Source organism: Mesoplodon mirus, assembly GCF_964341445.2.
Source record: "Mesoplodon mirus genome assembly, chromosome: 20".
Taxonomy (NCBI): domain Eukaryota; kingdom Metazoa; phylum Chordata; class Mammalia; order Artiodactyla; family Ziphiidae; genus Mesoplodon; species Mesoplodon mirus.
This window is the reverse complement of record NC_138996.1, coordinates 22,424,268-22,446,632: the sequence shown is the minus strand read 5'-3', so window position 1 is coordinate 22,446,632 and position 22,365 is coordinate 22,424,268. Positions and strand designations below refer to the sequence as shown.

At 36.0% G+C, this 22,365-nt stretch overlaps 1 protein-coding gene across 7 annotated transcripts in view; it reads right to left on the bottom strand.

Annotated features, from left to right (window-relative positions):
* Positions 1-22,365, bottom strand: part of TUSC3 (tumor suppressor candidate 3) — a 183,237-nt gene that overhangs the window by 111,831 nt on the left and 49,041 nt on the right. For all 7 annotated transcript variants that reach the window (XR_014292371.1, XR_014292372.1, XM_082608600.1 and 4 more), the window contains exon 2: positions 8,807-8,976. Coding sequence is in view for 5 of the 7 variants with exons in the window: in XM_082608600.1 (XP_082464726.1) it covers positions 8,807-8,976 (170 nt within the window). In the remaining 2 variants the exon portion in view is untranslated. The remainder of the gene's footprint in view (positions 1-8,806; positions 8,977-22,365) is intronic.

Below are 22,365 nucleotides of genomic sequence, written 5' to 3'. Positions count from 1 at the left end.
TCTCTGAAGAGCTGAAGAATCCACAGTTAACTACCACTTTGTAACTGGCTCTGTATAATTCACTGCTTGCCAGATATTGTGTCCATTACGCCTATGTTTTCTGAGCATCTATTTTTTTCTTTGGAAAACAATTCTAACGTGAACATGCAATTCCAACACATATATTACAGCAAAAATGTATATGAACGCAACAGATATTAAACTGTATATAACATGCATAGTAGCAACTCAGTTTATGAGTCAGCAGAATTTTTGTTCTCTTAAGAAAAATGGTAATACTAACATACAAAAAAGCTTAACAGGTTGTATGCTAAGAAAACTGACACATGGCTAAAAGAAGAAAGGGACTGTGCAGAAATTAGGACGTCTAGTTCATGATTTGTTTTCAGAGATCATACTGGTGTTGTAATTCTAAAACTATTTTATATGCACTGAAAGGGAGAGCAAATATACCAATACTGCTGGGATCCAGGTTTTCATTTTGGAGAAAGGAGATAAAACTATGGAATAGGGAAAATAGAGGAAAAACCCTACAGTGTTAGCCTGGAATAGGAGATATCCAGTTAAAGTCATAATTTATATATGTATGTATGTATGTATGTATGTATATGTGTGTAGGTATACACATACACACATCCTAGCTCTATCTACTAAAAAAGGCTGCAAGCAATGATACTATCCCAGCAGCAAACAGTATAACTTGCCCAGTTCTTGCTTTCTAAATATCATTTCCTACCAAAAAGATGAAGGACTCCTTGAAAGAGGGAAGAGATATGGGAACATATGTATATGTATAACTGATTCACTTTGTTATAAAGGAGAAACTAACACACCATTGTAAAGCAATTATACCCCAATAAAGATGTAAAAAAAAATGCTTCCTGCACTTCCATGACAGGGAAAGTATATAAAGTAGGCTTAGAATATTTTGTTGAGCCAGAAAGCAAAGACTAACAGAGGCATGTGAATGACACAGGAGTTGGTTTCCACCGATCAAATTTAGGGCAACTTGAACACTGAAGAAGAATAATCACAGCAACAGATTAGTAAATTTAAAAAAAGAATCTTTGCATTGAGATACTCAGAAGGGCAAATAGAGGAAAGAAAAGCTCTCATTTATAGAAGAATACCAACTAATTAATGTTAAAGCAACGACAGAATGTTTAAAAATCACCCCTTCACAACCATCAATGTAATATCAAATTCAGGCAGAGATGATCAATGGATGTTACAATCACTGGGTAAAAAAGTGCCAAGAAACAGGACAGTCGCATTATCTCAAAGTGTCCCCCCTCTTAACCCATTCACCTTCCCCAAACACTTACTACAAGGGAAAGATATACTTGTACAACAGAAAGATGTGATCACTGCCTTGATCAAGTGATCGATCTCATCACTGGTATTTGAAAGAACTAACATTATGTGCCTCCTGATAGGATGCAAATAACTGCTATAGTACTTTTAAAAAAAGCAGATTATGTCATTGAATTAATGCCATTTCACTTAAAAGTAATAATGGTATTCTGATTAGGTAAGGATGTCTTATTAAAATATGCAAACTGAAGTATTTAGCAGTGATATTTCATGATGTCTACAAGTTAAAAGTACATTTGCTGGTATGTGACTCATTTTTTACTTATACTTAAAAGAATGTGAACAAAGAAGAACAAAGAGCATCTCTCATCACCCACTTCCACAGGGGTTAAGTCGCAACCATTGCGGTCGCCCACAGACAGTGTACCAAGAGGAGTTCAGGATGAAAAACAGGTGAGGCGCTCTGTGCTTTGGATAAACAGGCCCTTAGATAGTTAGACACATATCTCAGGAAGAATTTCAATGACCCGAGATTCTTGCATCTTCCCAGACATAGCAAAGCACTAAATCATTAACATACACCTGTTCTTTGGAATTATCAGTGATATTTTACCAAGATGTGTGTCATTGCTTTTAACAAGACTGCATGTTATTTCCAAACCAAAAAAATTTATAAACTGGCCCCTCCCCTACCTCTTCAGAGCAGTTTCCTCAGGACTGAGTGGCTGTCTCCCAGGCTATATACAGTCCCCAGTAAGACCCTGAATAAAATGTAAACTCACAACTCTTATGTGTCTTTCTTTAAGGCAATGAGCAAAATCAAATGTGGCAACATGTTATAATTAGTGAAATCTTGGTAAAGTGTAGACTGGTGTCTTTGTACTACTATTTCAATTTTCTGTAGGTTTGAAATTATAAGATGGGTGACTAAACCTGGACTTTATATACAAATACTATAGAAAATAGAGCTCAGAGAATGCTACAGTGTCACATAGATAATCAGAGTTCACTGAAAACATCCATTTATTCATTGTAAAAGAGTTGGGATTATCCAATCTGAGGAAGACACACCTAGGAGGAAATTTAATACAGTGAACTTAAATCACATCCCTTCGACCTAAAAAAGTAATTAAACTAGACAGCGTTCAGCAATAACCTTAAAACATCATTTATATTAAACTGGTCATGGATTCAGTCAAGTCTGAAACAGTCCTCACGTATTAGCCAAGCCAGGCAAAGAATGTGGGGATGGCATGAGAGTTTGCCAGTCTTTGACAAAGAAGTGAAATACTTTGTCCAGGTAGCCAGACATATTAGAAAAACTTAAGAATTAAGGCCATAGAGAAATATTATCCAAGGACTAAAGGAAATGAGAAGGGTTGTAATCCCAAAACCATTTAGAAAGCACTTACCAGTGCATCAAGAGATGGACAGGGTAATTTTATCTATAAACGATTCTCACATTATGAGCTCACTTTAGAATTGAATCTCCTAAGAGATATGACTTCACTGTCATGAAACAAAAGGCTGACGAGCTCTTCCACATGGTCTTGGCCAGCTATCTCCAACTCAGCAGCCCTTGCTATGAAATACCAATCTGAATGAAAGCTTTTCATGATCTAATGAGTTTAAGGAATGCTGGCTGATGGATCCCTGCACTAAAAGATTAATAATCGTAGTTGGGAATGCAAAATGCGAATTACAGTTCACAGGGTAGCAGCAATAATGAGTACGTACACTTCAGGGAAAGCACTGACCTTACTAGCTCTGCAGGCACAAGTCCCCACCCTGACAGGTATTAGCGCTGTGACTTTGGGTGAATGATATGACCTCTCAGCTTTGATGCTGTCATCTAAACCATGGACTTTTTTCAGCCCCACCTTCTAGTGTAGTGAGAATGACATGAGATATCATATATATACATGACCTAACACAGGACTGCCCGAATAGTCTACACATCATAAACAATCGTCTTATTTAGTTAGAGAAGAAAAGATGTTAGCCGGTGAATATCTAATGTATCAATGTAATAATGTATTCTCCCTCCTCTTTAAAATACCTCTGTAATTACTAATCATTTTTTCATTTATTTGAAGTCCAACAATGTATTAACTTCCAATACATTACCAACCTTTGATTGTATGTGCACCCTGCTTGATTCTACATGTCCTTTTTGATTTTCCTTCATCTGGATGTTTTTTTCTTACATCTATTGAATGATAGTAATAACCTTGGAAGAGGTTATTTTGTTCTTAGAATTTTTAGCGAATTCTGGAAGAGATGAGTAAGTTTGTGGTAGAATACATCTAAAAGATTTAGCAATTATGGGGAATATTCCTTATAGTACAATTAGATAAAGGAAGTTTGGAGTTAACACTTAGGGGAGGTGCGAACTGTATTGAGTAGTCTTAATTTAACAACTTTTTTTGGCCAAGGAGTTTGATGTGTGCACTGAGGAAGGTGAGAATTGAATTCTGAGATTTGTGAATAAACTGACTTTGTGAAAGAAGAGCAGAATGATTTGCTAAGAGGGCTTACAAGGAAGCCAATAGCTCATTCATCAGCCATTCAGCAAAGAAAAGCAACTGGAGAATCTTTAAGTGTGTCAGCTCTAGAAGAAAGTTTCACTTTTTCTTAAAGAAAAGAAAAAAGCAGAAAAAGTCTCACAAAGGAAAACACTAATCTTTTAAACTTATAGCTATGAACATTTCAGTGACTCTACAGAATTATAAAAAAATTATAGCAGTATTATAGAAATGGTCCCAAATTACACTGACACAGAAGGACCCAGGAGAATTCAAGTTTGTAAACAAAAATGACTGCTGATGATAGAGTGCCTTTCTCAATGAATCTACAGCTCCCTTTGAGGCACTTAATTTATAATACAGAATATAATTTGAATACTTTTTCTTGAAATTTTTTCTTGAAACTCCTCTTTACCTTTCCATCTTGGTTGTCCCCTTGAGATCTCTTTCATTCACTCTGCTCATAACGGTCACATTCGGTACTCTCCTTGGCTCAATGACAGTAGATCTCAGACCACTTTTCGGCCACAATTATTTAACAGATCCTCCCTTTAAATTTATATTACTCTATAATGTAAATCTATCAACCTCATGCAATAAATCCCAAGACATCCCTCTTTCAGCTCACTTAATATTTTTCCTCTCCAGTTCCATTAAAATCCTGAGTTATTTTGACATACATGTTTATAATCTAGATGTGACCCCAGCCTTATCATTCCTAAAGCTTCTCTATTATATCCACAATCGTCTACATTATACTTCAGCAATTTACTCATTTATTTAATCAACCCTTTACAACTTCCTAATTTTCAACCCCGTCCTCCTTTCACACAAAACCTCTCCTTCACTCTTGTGAAAATCTAGCTTAATTGTATCATCCCTAGTTTATCAGCTGTCCCCTGGCTTCTTTGACCCCCTAACCAACTTTTAACCCACAGTTATATATTTCAGATATACTCTCGCTAGCATTCTCAGAATATGTGCTGATTAATCCACTTCGTAGAATAAAGCAAACAGGTTAATCCCATGGAGGGTGTTCTTGCTCTTAAATTGCTGAGTATTGGGGAAGAAATCATTTCATTCTAGAGATTCTTCACTAAAAATCTGAGTATTCTAGTTTCATAAAGGATCCTTGTCAATGCTATATGGTCATCCATCCAATTAACTAATAAGGCTTCATCCATGCCCATTGTTCCTCAAGGAAATTAAATTTTAAAAAGCTGTGAATCATGAACCTGCTTCTTAGCTTCCCTGTCTCTATACTGGCTGCACACTAGAATTACCTAGAGCATGTTTTTAAAAATGTCAATGTGTTGACCCCCCCAAAGAAAACCAATTAAACCAGAATGTCTAGGTACGGGAAGCACATATCTGCTCTACACTTTTTATTTGCCTCTAAACCTTCATGGGCCCTTCCTTTCTCCTCTAACAACTTCACCATCATCTTGATCCATGAATTAACTTTTTCTAATAACTTCAATCTTTTTCTCTTGTAAATCTAAAACTACTCTAAAATTTAAAAGTTTATTACAAAAGAGGCTGTAATAAACAAGTAAATAAAGGTTATTTTGAGCTAAGCATCATTAAAAAATTGAGGGTCCATATTTAACCATTTAACAACATAATGCATTAAGTAAACTATTACTTAAAGGATATACCATTTAACAGTATGCTGTGGTTTATGTTATCAAAACATATACAATTATATGTAACTGTAAAATAAATACTTGGATAATAAAGTCTTTCTAGGTTACAGTTGCAAAAAATATAATAATCAATTAAATAGATTTCTTCATAACAGTGGTGAATACAGGAAATCAATATATTCAACTTTTAGAAGCAAAGAAATGATGTCCCTAAAATATATAAGGTATTGTAGGATGCCAGAGGACAATTTATATTTTTGTGGAATCTGAACTGTTACACCAAATGCCAACTAACATGGTATTTTTGCCTCAGGAGGGCTTTTCAGCACCCCTTAGATAAACACAAACATACCCTGTCCTTAATGCTAACCTAATTCAGACAAATGTTAATGTCCACTTAAGTACTGGTCCTCAAATTGATAGGAGGGGAACTCATAATCATCTGAAATGGTGTTTTTCAAAATATTTTGCTTTTTATCTTTTCTACCCACTTTGAGCTATGTCCCAACATATACTCATTATTAGATTGTGATAAAACCTTTCATGAAAATTTCAGAATACTGAAATTACGTTTCTGCAAGCTAGTCCGAGAGAAATTGGTTTATTTTTTTCATTGGCCCATGTTACTAATAATTTTGGTTTCCACTAAAGTTCAAAATGGTTTAGAAATCTAAACTCTATAGACGATTATACAATGTGAAGAGTCTGAATGTGGAGCTACAAGTGTTTGTTCTTGAAAAGAGAAAGTATTCAGCCAAGAAGAAACAGAAAACCTGAATTGCCCTTAACAATTGAGGAAATGGAATATGTAATTTAAAATCTCCAGGTCAAGAAGATTTCACTGGAGAATTCTATCAAACATTTAAAGAAGAATTAACATAATTTCTAAAACTGTGTAATTTCACAAATCACTTCCAGAAAATAAATAAGGAGGGAACATTTCCCAATACATTTTATGAGGTATCAGCGTGATACCAAAATTGGACAAAAACAGTATGAATAATGAAAAATATAGATCAATATCTGATATGAACTTAGATATAAAATACTTCAACAAAATATTAGCAAGTAGAATTCAGCAATACATAAAAAGAATATAATACAATCAAGTGGGATCTATTCCAAAATGCAAAGCTGATTCAGTGACTGAAAATCCATCAATGTAATCTACCATATCAACAACCTAAAGAAGAAAACGCCTATCAATTGACTCCCCAAAATCTGACAAAATCCAACACCCATTCATGACAAAAGCTCTCAGTAAACTAGTTCCTCAACCTGATAGAGAACATCTACAAAATTCTTACACCTAGTATCATACTTAGTGATGGAAGACTGAATCCTTTCTCCCAAAGATCAGATCAACAGTAAAACATAAAACTATAAAACTTTCAGAAAAACATAGAAGAGAAGGGCTTCCCTGGTGGCTCAGTGGTTGAGAGTCCGCCTGCCGATGCAGGGGACACGGGTTCATGCCCCGGTCCGGGAAGATCCCACATGCTGCAGAGCGGTTGGGACCATGAGCCATGGCCGCTGAGCCTGTGCGTCCGGAGCCTGTGCTCCTCAACGGGAGAGGCCACAACAGTGAGGGGCCCACATACCGAAAAAAAAAAAAAAAACACACAGAAGAGAAAAAAATAGAACTTTGTGATCTAGGGCTAGGCAAAGAGTTCAATTTGACAACAAAAGTAAGATCTGTAAAAGGGGAAACTGATAAATTGGACTCACTAAATTAAAATCTGCAAAAGACCTTGTTATAAGAATAAAAACACAAACCATAGACTAGGAGAAAATATTTAAAAACCACATATCTGACAAAGGACTAGTATCTACAATATATAAAGAACTCTCAAAATTCAGTAAAAAAAAATTCAATTAGAAATAGGCAAAAGGGCTTCCCTGGTGGCGCAGTGGTTGAGAGTCTGCCTGCCGATATGGGGGACGTGGGTTCGTGCCCCGGTCCAGGAGTATCCCACATGCCGTGGAGCGGCTGGGCCCGTGAGCCATGGCCGCTGGGCCTGCGCGTCCGGAGCCTGTGCTCCGCAACGGGAGGGGCCACAACAGTGAGAGGCCTGCGTACCGCAAAAAAAAAAAAAAAAAAGAAATAGGCAAAAGATATGAAAGATATTTCACTAAAGAGGTGAATGGTCACAGATGACCAAAAAGCAAACAAAAAGATGTTCAACACCATTACACAAGGGAAATGCAAAATAAAACTGCAATTAAAACTATATACCCGTGGAATGGCTAAAATAAAACAATGACAACACTGCTGGTGAGGATATGGAAAAACTAGGTCCTTCACACACCACTGGTGGGACTGTAAAATGATGCAGCCACACTGGAAAACATTTTAGCAGTTTCTGATAAAGCTAAACATGCAACTACCATTGCAATTCAGCCATCAGACTCTGGCCATTTATCTCAGAGAAATGAAAACTTAAGTTCACACAAAGCCTGTACAAGAATGTTCATAACAGCTGTATTTGTAATAGCCAAAAACTGGAAACAATCCAGGTGTCTTTTAACAGATGGGTGGTTAAACAAACTGCAGTACATCCATACCATAGGATATTACTCAGTAATAAAAAGAATGAAGTACTGACAAATACAACAACTTGGATGGATTTTGAAGGAGTTATGATAAGTAAAAAAAGCCAAAGCCAAAAGGTCATATACTATATGATTCCACTTACATAACAGTCTCTAAATGATGAAATTACAGAAATAGAGAATAAATTCAGGAGGTGGGGAGATGGGGTGGGCGTGGCTATAAAGGGCAACAGGAGGGATTCTTACTGTGATGGAACTGTTCTGTATTAAAATACCAATATCCTGTTTGTGAAACTGTGCTACAGTTTTACAAGATGTTAGCATTGGGGGGTGTCACTGAGTAAAAGGTATATAGGATTTCTCTGTATTATTTCCTAGAATTGCGTGTGAAACTACAATTATCTCAAACTTTAATCAGAGTATGTTTAAGGGGGCTACTTCATTGCCCCTAAGATATATGTAGGTGACCTACAAGGCAATATTTGAACCAAATTCTATAACATATGTACCTTTATACAGGACATAAAGATAAAAAAATCTGTTTTATGATTACATGTGGATTGGTTAAGTAAATATTTTATATAATATAAAAATATTAGCCTATCAAAGTCATTTCCTAGAAAACGACTTTGAGCTTACATTTAAATGCACTTATAGTTGACTACAATATTGAACAAATGTTTAATTCTATTATATACTTTTATCTTAACTCTAACAAACATATAATCATACAATAATAGTTTTTAATTTTTTAAATACATACATTACCTGCACACAGAACACTGCCGCTGAGGTTGAAGAGCAGTGAACATAACAATCATAGAATAGTTTCGAGGTGGTGTCTTTATAAATTTTCGGAATTTGTCACCATTCATTCGGAAGATTGAGCGCCTGGAGCTCCATTCCATCAGCTGTTCTACTTTCTCAGCTAAAAGATTCTGCAATAAACATAGGAATTTAAATTTACACAGGGTTAAAATTCTTCAGTTTGCACTTCAAGTAAAAAGAATCACGTGGGATTATATTTTACCTAAAATTCATTTCTGCTAAAAGTTCTTGTTTTGGTGAACACAGCCATTGTTAACTGACCATATATGCAAAAAACATTTCATCTATTTTTCCTAACAATTGTAAAAGTTGATAAAAATAGATATCAAAAGTAAAATAGACTTTCACTTCCAGAAAGATGGAATAGATATGCTTTTCCCTAATCCCCCACTAAATACAGCTAAAAACTCTGGTCATATGAAAGACAAGCATAAGAAGGCTCTGAGTGGGAAGGAGGAGGAAGGCTGGCTGGCGACCCCAAAATGCAGAGCGCCGTGGTGGTGAGTGCCCTGAGTTTTGTTTCAGCCTCACCCATCCCAGACTGGTGGCCAGAGACATTGGCAATCCAAGAACACCAATGGACACAAACAAAAAAAAAACCCCAAGAAAAGCCTGCTCTCTTTACCCAAAGGACAAAAGAGGGCGACCTAGTAAGACAAAAACTAACTGCTCTGGTCTAGCCAAACACCACAGACGAAACACTGCGCTTCCACCACCTCCCTCGCTAGCAAGGGCAGAATGGGGAGCCACAACCCGACTCTCAATTCCCCTCCAAGCATCAACATGCAAACAGCTTGGAGGGATCTCACGAAGACAAAACTGAGCGAAAGACACGTATGCACAAAAGAGCCCTGCGTGATTCTACTTACAGTAAGATCAAAAACAGGAAAAAATCTACTGTGCTAAAAGTCACGATAGTGGCTTACTGCAGCAGACACTGGGATGGGGGGAGGCGTAGTGAGGCGAGACGGTACCGTGGAGCTGGGGGCTAAGAAGACTCTCTTCCAGGGCGGGGTGACAGTGAAAGTAACACTCTAGCCTCCGTACAGAACGCTCTTAATCTTTAGATTGTCCATTTTACCTGAAAAAGTCTGAGAAGTAAAAAAACTCTACAGGGTTGTATTCCTATAAGAAATTTGTTAGCCTTGGAAAATCAAGAAAGAATGAGTGGTCGGAAGAGAAGGGCTTCGACTGTGCCATTTAAGAAGGTCTAAGGACCTAGGCACAGACGAAATCTTAATTGATGAGACGTATGACACCTGAGCACACCAGGCACAGTCTAAGAGTCCTGCACGAAAAGAAAAAGGGCTGCGTCCTGGTCACTACACACGAAAGCTTGGACAAGACACTTCACCTCTCAGAACCTAGGGACTCATCTATTAACCTCTGACCTTCCAATACATACCTAGATGATTTACTGAGAGATGAGAGATGAAAACCTTTGTAAATTATGAAGTACTATAAAATACAAGGCAGTATTGGTAGAAGTATTGTCTTCACTATTGTTAGATAACAAAGGGTGATTTTACCACTATAATCCTATATGTAGTCTACAATTCTTTTCCTGTCAAATTTCCTACATATTCTGAATATACATCAAAACACATGAGAACCACAGTTCTAATTCTGGCTATTGCCGGAGAACTTGTGAAGAACACTATATTCCGATTAAATATTAGATGACAAAAAGTAATGAGATATTTTCAAATAAAAGTCTATCTTTCTGTAGTTACAGTCTCAGAATACCAAGTGCTTTAGACATGCTAAGCGCCATGCTACGGACATCACATATGCCATCTTATTAAACTCACACAGCACCACAGCAGCACAGAGGTAATAAGCTTAATCCACAGAGGATGAAGCTGAAGTCTAAGAACGGTAGCTCTCGCCACTGCCCTACCCTGAAGTGGGTTTACTTGCAACGGACTTTAAAAAGTACACCAGTTACCTTAAACCAGCAGCTGACATCTCTAGTGAGCTCTCACTTTTACTCATCTGACAAGCCTCAAATCCCCCATTATTAGAGGAAAAGGTACTGCTGACCTATTGTTTGAGATAAAACACCTTACCATGGTAAGTGGTACAGAGGTTTATTAGTTTGGGTTTTTGTTGTTGTTGTTTTTTTTTAAAGAAATATTCTAATTTTAAAAAGGTGGTAAGGGCCTCCCTGGTGGCGCAGTGGTTGAGAGTCCGCCTGCCGATGCAGGGGATACGGGTTCATGCCCCGGTCTGGGAGGATCCCATATGCCGCGGAGCGGCTGGGCCCGTGAGCCATGGCCGCTGGGCCTGCGCATCCGGAGCCTGTGCTCCGCAACGGGAGAGGCCACAACAGTGAGAGGCCCGCATACCGCAAAAAGAAAAAAAAAAAAAAAAAAAAAAAAGGTGGTAAGTCAATAATTTCTGTATGTGGAGAAAATACTCTTAGTAAACCAAATACGTGTCTTTCCATGTGAAAAAAACCCATAAAAACGGCAACAATTTCTGAAGATACTCAACTATATTAACAAATCAGGTCTAGAAACAGAAAAATAAAAAGGGAAAGGGGGCTTCCCTGGTGGCGCAGTGGTTGAGAGTCCGCCTGCCGATGCAGGAGACACGGGTTCGTGCCCCGGTCCGGGAGGATCCCACATGCCGTGGAGCGGCTGGGCCCGTGAGCCATGGCTGTTGAGCCTGCGCGTCCGGAGCCTGTGCTCCGCAACGGGACAGGCCACAACAGTGAGAGGCCCACATACTGCAAAAAAAAAAAAAAAAAAAAAAAAGGGAAAGGTATTGTAAAACATAGCAGTCACGCACCTTAAAGATCTGTAGTAATAACAACTATAGCTAGCACTTATTGTGTGCTTACTATGTGCTAGGCACTGTACGAAATGCTCTTCTTATACAATGGATTCATCGATCCTCATAACAATCCTATGATGGGGGTCTCATGGACATTTCAAGTTTAGAGACAAGGAAACAGAGGCACCAAGACATTAAGTAACCTGTCCGAGATTATAAAGCTACTAAATGGTAGAATTGGAGATTCCCAGTCTTATTCCAAAGTGCATACTCTAAACCTCTATACACACTGCAGAATCTTACAGGTTTTAGAGGTGACAGAAAAACTCTTGCAACCAATAGCCTAATATTCAAATGAACACATTGCATTCAAAATAAAAATGTTAAGGGAATTCCCCGGTGGTCCAGTGGTTAGGACTGCACTCTCACTGCCAAGGGCCTGGGTTCAATCCCTGGTTAGGAAATTAAGATCCCATAAGCCATGCAGCACAGCAAAAAAAAAAAAAAAAAAAAAAATTAAGAGTCTACATAATGAAGAAGGGACAACACTACTACATAAGGAAAGAGAAACCTCGTCGCATCCTGAACTAGTCACCTTTGCAGAGAAAAAGAAATAAATGGTCTAAGGAGGTAGGTTTTTAGGGCATCATGGTTGATTCAAACTTTCAAGAGCGTTTGTTATAAAGAAGGCTAAGCTAATTCTCAAAGGAAAATGTTACAAGGTGATGGAGTAGAAATATTCAGTAAGGAACAGAATCTGATTAATGTGAATTCATGCTTTTAAAATCTACTAAGAAAGAATCACAGGTTGAGCTACAGTCCACAAATAGGGTTTATTCTATGTTGCATTTCTCTGTGACAGGCATGTGATTTTCTTTAAGGAGAAGGTTGGGTGCATCTGTTCCTTCCAAGTATTTCCCTTTTCAGGGCCATTTGTACCCCCTCTTTGTTGGGAATTTTTCGTCATGCTACAGTTACCCTTATCCAGGACTGCTTTTAAGACTTCACCACCTTCTCTGTTTGTGTGTCCCTTTTGGTCTCTTGAAGAGAGTGATGCTCATGAATCTCTCTTCCCACTGGAGAATAAAACCTGAAACAAAATCATGCCCAGGGGAATTTTGTGTAGTGAAGGGAGCATGGAAACATCCATAATATGGAACATAGTGCAACCTTTAAAAATTGAAAAGGCACCATATGTTCATTTTAAAAATAGAAAAGAATTTAATGGCTCAAGTTTAAATGATGATTCTGTATTTACATGCAGTGTGACTTGACCAAATTATTTCTCTGAATCTCATCTTCATCTATAAAATTGAAATAATATCTCACAAATTGGTAAAATTAAATGCGTTAATGTATGGAAAACTCCTAGCACAGCATCCGGAAAAGTACAGGCACTCAAATTCTGTTCCCTTCTCCTCGGGTTAATTTCTATCAGCAACCTCAATCAGGTTGCTAAAAGAATAACTACAGAGGGAATGTTTTTTTTTTAATCTTATTAGTACTTCAAACTCAAGAGTTACCAAATGTTTTCTGAGTACTTAGTGCATAGCAAACATTGTGTGCTAAATTTCTAAACATGCATTGTGGATTACTAAATACACGACCAGCACCATGCTAAGTTTACGGAAAATGAAAGTACAACAGATCCTACTCTCAAGGCTTTACAGCAAATAAGCTCTAGCATTAAAAAGTATACTTTGCTTATATTGATGTGTTATGGTTGTGGCTTTGCCGTTAAATAAATGGCTTAGTGCCAACTCAGGAAAGGATGGCACACAAGATCTTATTTCTGTGAACACTAACTGACTGGTAGCAGCTAATTTAAATTCAGTACAAAGCACAGTTTTGAAATCCACACTGATACTATCAGCAAAGAGGGTGTGAGCGGTTGAGTTTTGTCTGCTGCTGGCACAAGGCTGGGAAATAGAGACACAGATGCCATACATCTACCATTTCTAAAAGGAAAAAGAAATCTAAAACTTAGAATCTTCAAGGAAGAAACCCTGTCTGTCCTTACTTGTTACCTTGTAAAAATCATGGGCCGGCAGGTCCCACATACTGATGAAGGTAAGATACTCAGTCACACTAACTGTAGGTGCCCAGCCCTCTATTTTTATCTTAATGTTTTTATAAAAACTGAATTGTAAGGCAATTCACTATTAATAAACAAACTGGCATAATCGACATATGCCAGTCCCCAACATATGACATTACTCCATTTTTTCTCAATTCATGTTTTTTTAACCAATTCATAACAAAAATACAAAGAAATGGTACATTTCACTAAACAACATGTAATGAAATTGTTCATTCCAAAGTGAAGCTTAAACAGGAAAAAAAAAATCTCACTAATACTTTTATACCCATGTTTTTTTCTAGCATTTTATCCCTAGGTAAATTTTAATGATGACCAGATGCACCAAAACAAAGATACGTATGTGGTCTCTTGTCTTAAAAAACATCTGCCAGAGGGATAGCTATTCATGTGTCTGTTCTAGTCACCTACGTAGTATTTACACCTACATAGTATTTGTTCAGGTGCCATATACACTACTATGTATAATATAGATAACTAATGAAAACCTGCTGTATAGCACAGGGAACTATAAAAAAAAGAAAAAGACAAGTATTAGGATATAATGTACATGATAATATAATTAACACTGCTGTATGTTCTATATGTAAATTATTAAGAGAGTAAATCCTAAGAGTTCTCATCACAAGGAAAAAAACTTATTTTTCTTTTATCTTGTATCTATACGTGATGATGGATGTTCACTACACTTACTGTGGTCATCATTTCATGATGCATAAGTCAAATCATCATGCTGTGCACCTTAAACTTATAGAGTGCTATGTGTCAATTATATCTCAATAAAAATGGAAGGAAAAAATAGCCACGCTAACTTGCTTACAATAATTCACAGGACATAAATTTGGAATGAGAATAAGAAGTACATGTTGAAGGTATCTCTTAGTGACACACAGAAACTTCATGACCCTTCTGTCCTTCTCTGTATTGTATAGAAAGTCTCTGAGAGGAAAAGAGAGCTGTACTTTTCACAACTTGAATATCCAAGAGGTTCAATCAAAGCCCACTGACAAGGCAAAGAGAAGCAGCCAGATGCTTATTTTTGCATTTGGGAGAAAAGTTAGCTTCAATTTCTACAATTATTTGATCCCCAAAATCCTTACTCATTTTCTTAATATCATGCCATTCTTCTCAGATTTGAATAAAATATAAGGGGCAATGAATGAATGCTTCCAGAAATCAAAATATCAGAGATTATACCACCCCATGTATTGATAGATTACAAAGTGTTCACTAAAGATCACCAACAGCCTTAAGGGCACTCAGCCTTAAGACCACAATGAGCTACACAATACATAGGACAAATACACCATTTTTATCAAAAATAAAAAATGCATACAGTACACATGCCATAAAGAGGGCAAAGATTCAAACAAAGGGTTAGTTAAGAACTCGGCAAATCATCATACCTCTGCAGGAAATGTAATCTACATTCTACAGGAAAACCTCAACTATCATTACTTCAAAGGTGAAAAAGTGAGAGATTCAAAAATACATTAAATAAATCATACTGAGAGTTCCTTGATGTGTTCAATATCAAGCTCTTTAAAAGTAAAGAAAGAAATACTGGAAAACCCCAGACCAATTCTTCCTCAGTGTAGATCCTAAAGAGAACCTGGCTGTGTAACTACAGAAAAGGGAACCCAGCCGGCTACCTAAGGCCAATACCAGCGCAGCTACAAGTTTATATGGGGGAGAGTGTTACATAAGTTTTTAAGTCCAACATGTTCAAGACAGTATCTGATTCAATTCAGAGCTGAATGAGAAATGTAGAAATAAAGTTATTTGTGAAAACATTTTTTCAAACGTTCATGCTTTTTTAGAAAGGAGAGAACTTCAATTGATGGTGCTACAATATTCAATTAAGTGAACTTTTTCTAGAGACTCAGTAAAACTATTTCCAGTGACACTCTTTTCAGTAGTGACTTTATTAACCTGAACTCTCCCCAGAAAATTTCCCTAGGAAAGATCCACATTTCCATGATTCTGTATCCTTCAAAGCATCCTGAGAATGGCTAGCTCCTGATTGGCCCTGAAGCTCCCTCTACATACACCGTGTATCTACTGAATGGAATCTGTAAAATTTTAAGCTATAAACTAAGAATCTATAATTTATTATTTCTATTCAAATGTAACTTTAAAAAAAAGGATTTCTAACTTCAGTTTATCCTAGATTCTTTGCTCTATTTTTTCACTGCTTCGAAAGTGCAAAGAGGATTATAAAAGAAGCAACTGTTTCCTGAACTTACATATTTATAGTATATATAACTGACATAACCATAAGAACTTAAGAATTACTGTGGTCAAATTTAAAAATTCAAGAATATCAATTTTAATTATTCTAGGATTTCCTAATTCACAAAAATAAAAGTAGTGCATTTACATAAACACATGAATATGAATTCTACAATGAAAAATATCAAAATGTTTTGTTCCGTGAAAAACTTAACTATCCCATGGCAGTAATAAATTTTAAGATTCCTAATGTTAAATGCCATTATACCTTAACTTTATTAGAGAAAACACACAGAAACTATCACACGGTGTTTTGAAATATTTTGTATTTGATACTAGTAGTAGTAACTAACACTAGATTAATGAATGTATGGAATTATATAAATTCAGGTGTACTAGGAAATACATCTCATCCCCAAAAAGTAAGGCCCTACACAAAAACATTGATACAAAATAATAAATTATTATCAGTGTGATGTAATCACATCTACTTTAACATAACCTAAAAAATAATTCCAAAGGAAAAAAGCTGAACATAGTTATGTGATTAACATCAATAAAAATAAAAAAGCCAGGAAATAAAGAGCATATTAAAACAATGAAATATTAGGGACTAGAATAATATATATGGGGTGTGTAACTAGTGAAAAAATTCTATTATAACATTAAGTGGAAAGACAGAAGGCAAAGTTTATACTAACTACAACTAAATAACTATTAACTATCTACAGATAAATAAATCAAAGTCATGTAAATAGTCAAAAACTGTCTTTTTTAGAATTGGGAGTTATTCTGTTTTATTTTTTACTATAAAGTGAACACAGTTTGGTTTTTGTTTTTTGGTTTTTTTCGGTTTGGGAGGAGGTTTCCTAAATTCACGTGGGTTGTCTTTGTGACTTTTTCACTGTAAAACTGCTGAAGTACAATACTCTCCTGTCAAGAGACACCATCATTAGAATGGGGACCGTGATGTTTTCACTTGAAGGATCAAAATATGAAGTCATTTTAATATGGAACAATCATGACATGGGCTAAACGAGCATCCCATTTTTATCCCACTATTACATTTGTTTCTGAGACCTTCTTTCCTGAACTCCTTCATATCCTTCTGTTAGACATTTATTCTTTTTTTTTTTTTTTTTTTTTTTTTTTTTTTTTTTTTTTTTTTGCGGTACGCGGGCCTCTCACTGTTGTGGCCTCTCCTGTTGCGGAGCACAGGCTCCGGACGCGCAGGCCCAGCGGCCATGGCTCACGGGGCCCAGCCGCTCCACGGCATGTGGGATCCTCCCGGACCGGGGCACGAACCCGTGTCCCCTTCATCGGCAGGCGGACTCTCAACCACTGCGCCACCAGGGAAGCCCAGACATTTATTCTTGTATAAATATCCCACTGTAAAACAGGTACCAGATACAAAGAATAAGAGTAGCTGTATGAGCAGAGAAGAAAATCAACTTGAGGCTGTATATAGCCATGGGGCCTTACTGCCTCGAGAGCATGGATCCAGGCAGGATGGTCACTACCAGCATCAACAAGTATAGCAGATACCCTATTATAATAATGCATTATATCATAAAATAATCTGTACTTTCTAGAAGTGGTTGTATACAACTCTTCACTATTAAGAGCAACATACTATGTGTTACAGCTGAAGAAAAGTTTTATTACAATAACATGGAAAAATAAAAACATTATTCCATAAATTGCAAAATGAAGAGATGAATTTTTTCAGCAGGTTTATTCTTGAGTCATATAAATTTTTGATAGTAAAATTTGTGATGGTAAAATTATTAAAATCAAGAAAAATTAAATAGAATCCAACAGAAAGCAAGCCAAGAGGAAATCAAAGCTTCTAATGTACTTTAAAGCTTTCCGATACCTTTTTCATTAACCTAAGTAGAATTTCGTCTACCAAATTACTTGCAAGCCAAGTTTTTGGATAGAACAAAAGATCTGGTTTGGTTATTTCATATAAACCGTATACTATCAAAATTATCACAGCTACCTAATAACCGAAATCTGTATTATTAGCAGAGACCCCAAAACTGGGGGCATTAAAACCTCCAAAGAAACTAACTGCATGGGGCTTTACGTAGAAAACACTGAGTAGTATTAGAAACAATATTCTAACCTCACACCGTGCCTCCCTTTCCGGATAAGGGATACCTCTACTATTGTTCCGTTTATCCCTGTTATTATAGGGATAATAAAAGAACAATAGCATATTGAAATATATTATTTATTAAAAGTATAAAAATTATGTAAGGTAACAAAGCAAGTAAAAAATTAATGAATTCAGTACAAATTAGACCAAGTCACAGAGGTGGGGGCACTACTTGAGGATAAAATCCAACCAAGAGATACATCAAAGTAAAGAACTCAGGAAAGGAGAAGCTATGGATAAAATCCAACCAGAGGTGACTCAAAATGAAGAACTCAGGAAATAAACTATGGTAAAAGACTAAATGTTGACTATAGTGTTTAATTTATTAAATACAAATACACTTAAGTATAAAACTAAGAATAATAAACAACTCCAGCAACTATTATTATAGACAGTCTGATCATCTTCATTTGCCTAGGAGGACCCAAACTGTACTCGCTGTCCCTGCGTAATCATGAATAGTACCTACTTTCCCTCTCACAAATATCCTTGTCTGGATAAGTTATATGGTCGCTCAAGGTTTATAACACTTGCATTACGTTCCAAAATTAAACAAAGTAATTAATCAAATATTTGGAGACAGGAAAGGTATTTGGGAAGGAATGTAAGAGTACAAAGTTTCTACATCTTCTATAGTACATAGTTAATCAATATAGACTTTAATTAAAACACAGTACTATTTAAAATAGTAGTTAATCTATGCATGTAGAAGGAAAGAAGGATACTTATTTCTGCAACTTTAAAAAGGTGGACGATAAATGATAGGATTGGACACATGATAAAGCAAGCACAGTAAAATGCTGATTGTAAAATCTGGGTGGTGAGTATTTTTGAGTATTCACTGTAAAATTCTTTCAACTTTTATAAAGGTTTAAAAATACTCATAATGTTGGAGGAAAATGAAATTCATCCAACATTAATGACAGTTGTTTTTAGGTGGTTAAATTGTTTTATGAAATGTTTTTGCTCTCATCTGTGAACATTTCTATTTTGCCTTTTGTTACAGGGTATTATTTTACAAATGTCATTTTATAACCACAATGCTAGTTTTTTAAATAGTTGCCTATTATCAGCTACTTATCAGTTTCTACCACTAAATTATTAAAATAAAGCCCAGAACTTAAAGCCCAGAACTGTGTCTCATTCATCGTGTCCCCCGTGCCCAGCCTGGTGCCTGTCTCACAGATAAATACTTGTATAACTTAAGTAATGGAACAATTTACTGGAAATGCAGAAACAGAATTAACATAGCTCTCTCATGGCTAACATAGTCGTTGGTCCAGACACTCTTTCCCCATCTCCTTGTGGCAGGAGAATGACTCTTTTAAAATCATTTGCTATTATGATCAGAGACAGCAACCCAAGATGAAAGCTGATCATTAAAACTTGGAAGTGGTATGTACATAAGGTCCCATATGTTTAGTGGTAATATTCATTTGGTAAAAATACTATAAAAACATTTTGTTTCCACTTCACATATGAATATAATGTTATATTAAAAACACCACTGTAAAATATTAAGGTAAACAATATGGATATACATTGGTACAATCTTTCATGGTCACACTAATAATATATACAAAATTTTAATGTATGTACTGTTCAGTACTGCAATACCATTTCTAGGGATTTATCTTAAAGAACGAATCAGACAAGGCACACATGTTTATTCAAAAGGATACTCACTGCAGCACTGTTTATAATTGCAAATATTTGGAAATAATATGTGTGCCCATAAAAAGGAGATTGGTTAGATCATAATATAGTATGAAATGGAACATATTATAGTCATTAACAAGATGAGACAAACTTACTAAAGGGATAGTCACAACTTACCTTTAAGTAAATCCAAAAGGGTTACTTATCACAACACTATGTAAAAAACGATTTCCTATTTTAAAAATAAACGTGTGCTATTCACTCATTAACTTATTTTACATACATGCTAAATATCTTAAAGGATATACAGTGAATTGATAATGGTTTATTTCTAGAGGTGAAGATTACAGGGGTGTATTTATTCTACTTTATTAGTTTCTATGTTATTTGAAATGTTTACCTGTATTACTTTGTAAACAATAAAACAACAATTATTGCCAATTGGAAAGAGACAGTGAAAGAGAAATCCAAAAAGGAATAGTTAAAAGACAAGAAATTCTGATTTCTCTAGGAAGAAATGTGCAACATAGCCAGGGACTGCCTCGGTTACCCTGTGCATCTTTGCAGTTCCTTACTAACCTTCCTACCTATGGACTGAGTCCAAGCTCTTGGAAGCTGTGTTCACTTCACTTCAATCTAATCCTTACTTTTTGGTCAGGTTAGTATTTGAGAAAATGAAGACGTTTCATTATATTCTAACTTGTGCAGTTACCACTACATTCATCCTTATTGACGAACACCTTAGTTCATTTCAGTGAAAATGACCTGGAGTATTTATCAAAAGTTCTTCTTCAATAACCAGGATTTTATGTACCTCTTTACTAAGAAAGTGAAGAAAGCAATCCCAGATATTTCAGATCTAATTTAGTGAACCATTAGAGAGAAGAGATACAAGAAACCAATATAAGCCCAACAAATAAAACCATTTTCCTGGGTCTAGTAAGATAAAATTTTGAGCTTTTCTGGTGATAAACATGCCAGAAATGGACAAATTCAGGGCTATTAAGTTATTGCAGAGTAACACAGTCCTAACCACATTAACTGAGTTTCCATTCTGCTACCATAAACATCAACTGCTATTTAAAGGCTTACTTTTACAATCTAAATAGAAAAGCAGAAAGCAAACAAATACTTGCATTAGTCACAAAATATCAATAGTACAATTATGTACAGGAATAAGCTATATGTACCTGAAGCAAATGAAAGAAGTTAATCCCCTTTCAACTAATCTGTCTCTGTAGCACTTCTTTTTTTATTACAATGTTTACTTATAATCACTATAATAAAATATTTCATCATAATCATTATTTTAAAATGTTTGAGAACTGTTTTAATTCTGAAAAGTACAAAGAATAACAAAGCAAACACACACCTATGTACCCACAATCTGTAACTGATTATTATTAAGTCTGAGATTTTTTTTAACATAAACATTTAAAACATTGCAGGTATATCTGAACTCTTTATCCCATCTTATTCTCCTCTCTCCCATTTAGGCAAAAGTATTATTTCTTTTAAATCTATCTTTGTTATCTACAGAGACACACACAAAAACAGGTACATAAAATCATCAGCAATATGCAATATAGTTTTATATGTTTTTTAAATTAGCATAATATTCTTTTCTAATTTCATACTGAAACTTTTAAGTCGAAGTTTTGTTTTAAAAACCTATGCCTGTTGACCCATACAGGTATAATCTATTTATTTCCATTGCTGGAGAGCATTTATAAGAATTCTAACCATTTATAAGATTTTAAAAAATTCTTATAAACAATGAGCACCGTTCATGGTTTATAGACGCTCTCTGCAAGAGTTCTTAAACTGGGTCTCCACTGCTTCCATGATTAGAATTCGGGGAAACCATGAACTTGGAAAGGACGGAAAACATGTCTTCACTTTCACAAATCTCTAACTAAAATTTACCATTTCAATTATAAATGGAGACAACAAACACCACAGAATTAACAGTATCTGTGACTTTGTAACCAATAAAAATCAGGAATATTTTCCTCTTCCATTCTGCTTGTTGCTGATAGCTCTAGATATTGTTTATACTCCTCACTACTTTGAACTCAGTTATAAGACCTGTCATTAGATTCTTGTTATAAAATGACTTCACAAAAAACAAACATTATTGCATCACATTTATATTTTGATAACAGTATTTCAGTGAGGTTATTATCTTTTGTATGTCTACGTATTTTATTCATTTAAAAATTATTCTGCAAAGAAGTGCATAGACTTTACCAGACTGTCAAATTCGCCCACAGCACATAAAAAAGTTAGTAACCAATTGTAAGGCATTGCCAAATGGCTTATCCAAACTAATTATGCCAACTTAGACTCCCACCGACAATGTATGAGTTCCTGTTTTCTCACATCTTTCTTTTTTTTTTTGCGGTACGCGGGCCTCTCACTGTTGTGGCCTCTCCTGTTGCCCAGCACAGGCTCCGGACGCGCAGGCTCAGCGGCCATGGCTCACAGGCCCAGCCGCTCTGTGGCATGTGGGATCTTCCCGGACCAGGGCACGAACCCGCGTCCCCTGCAACGGCAGGCAGACTCTCAACC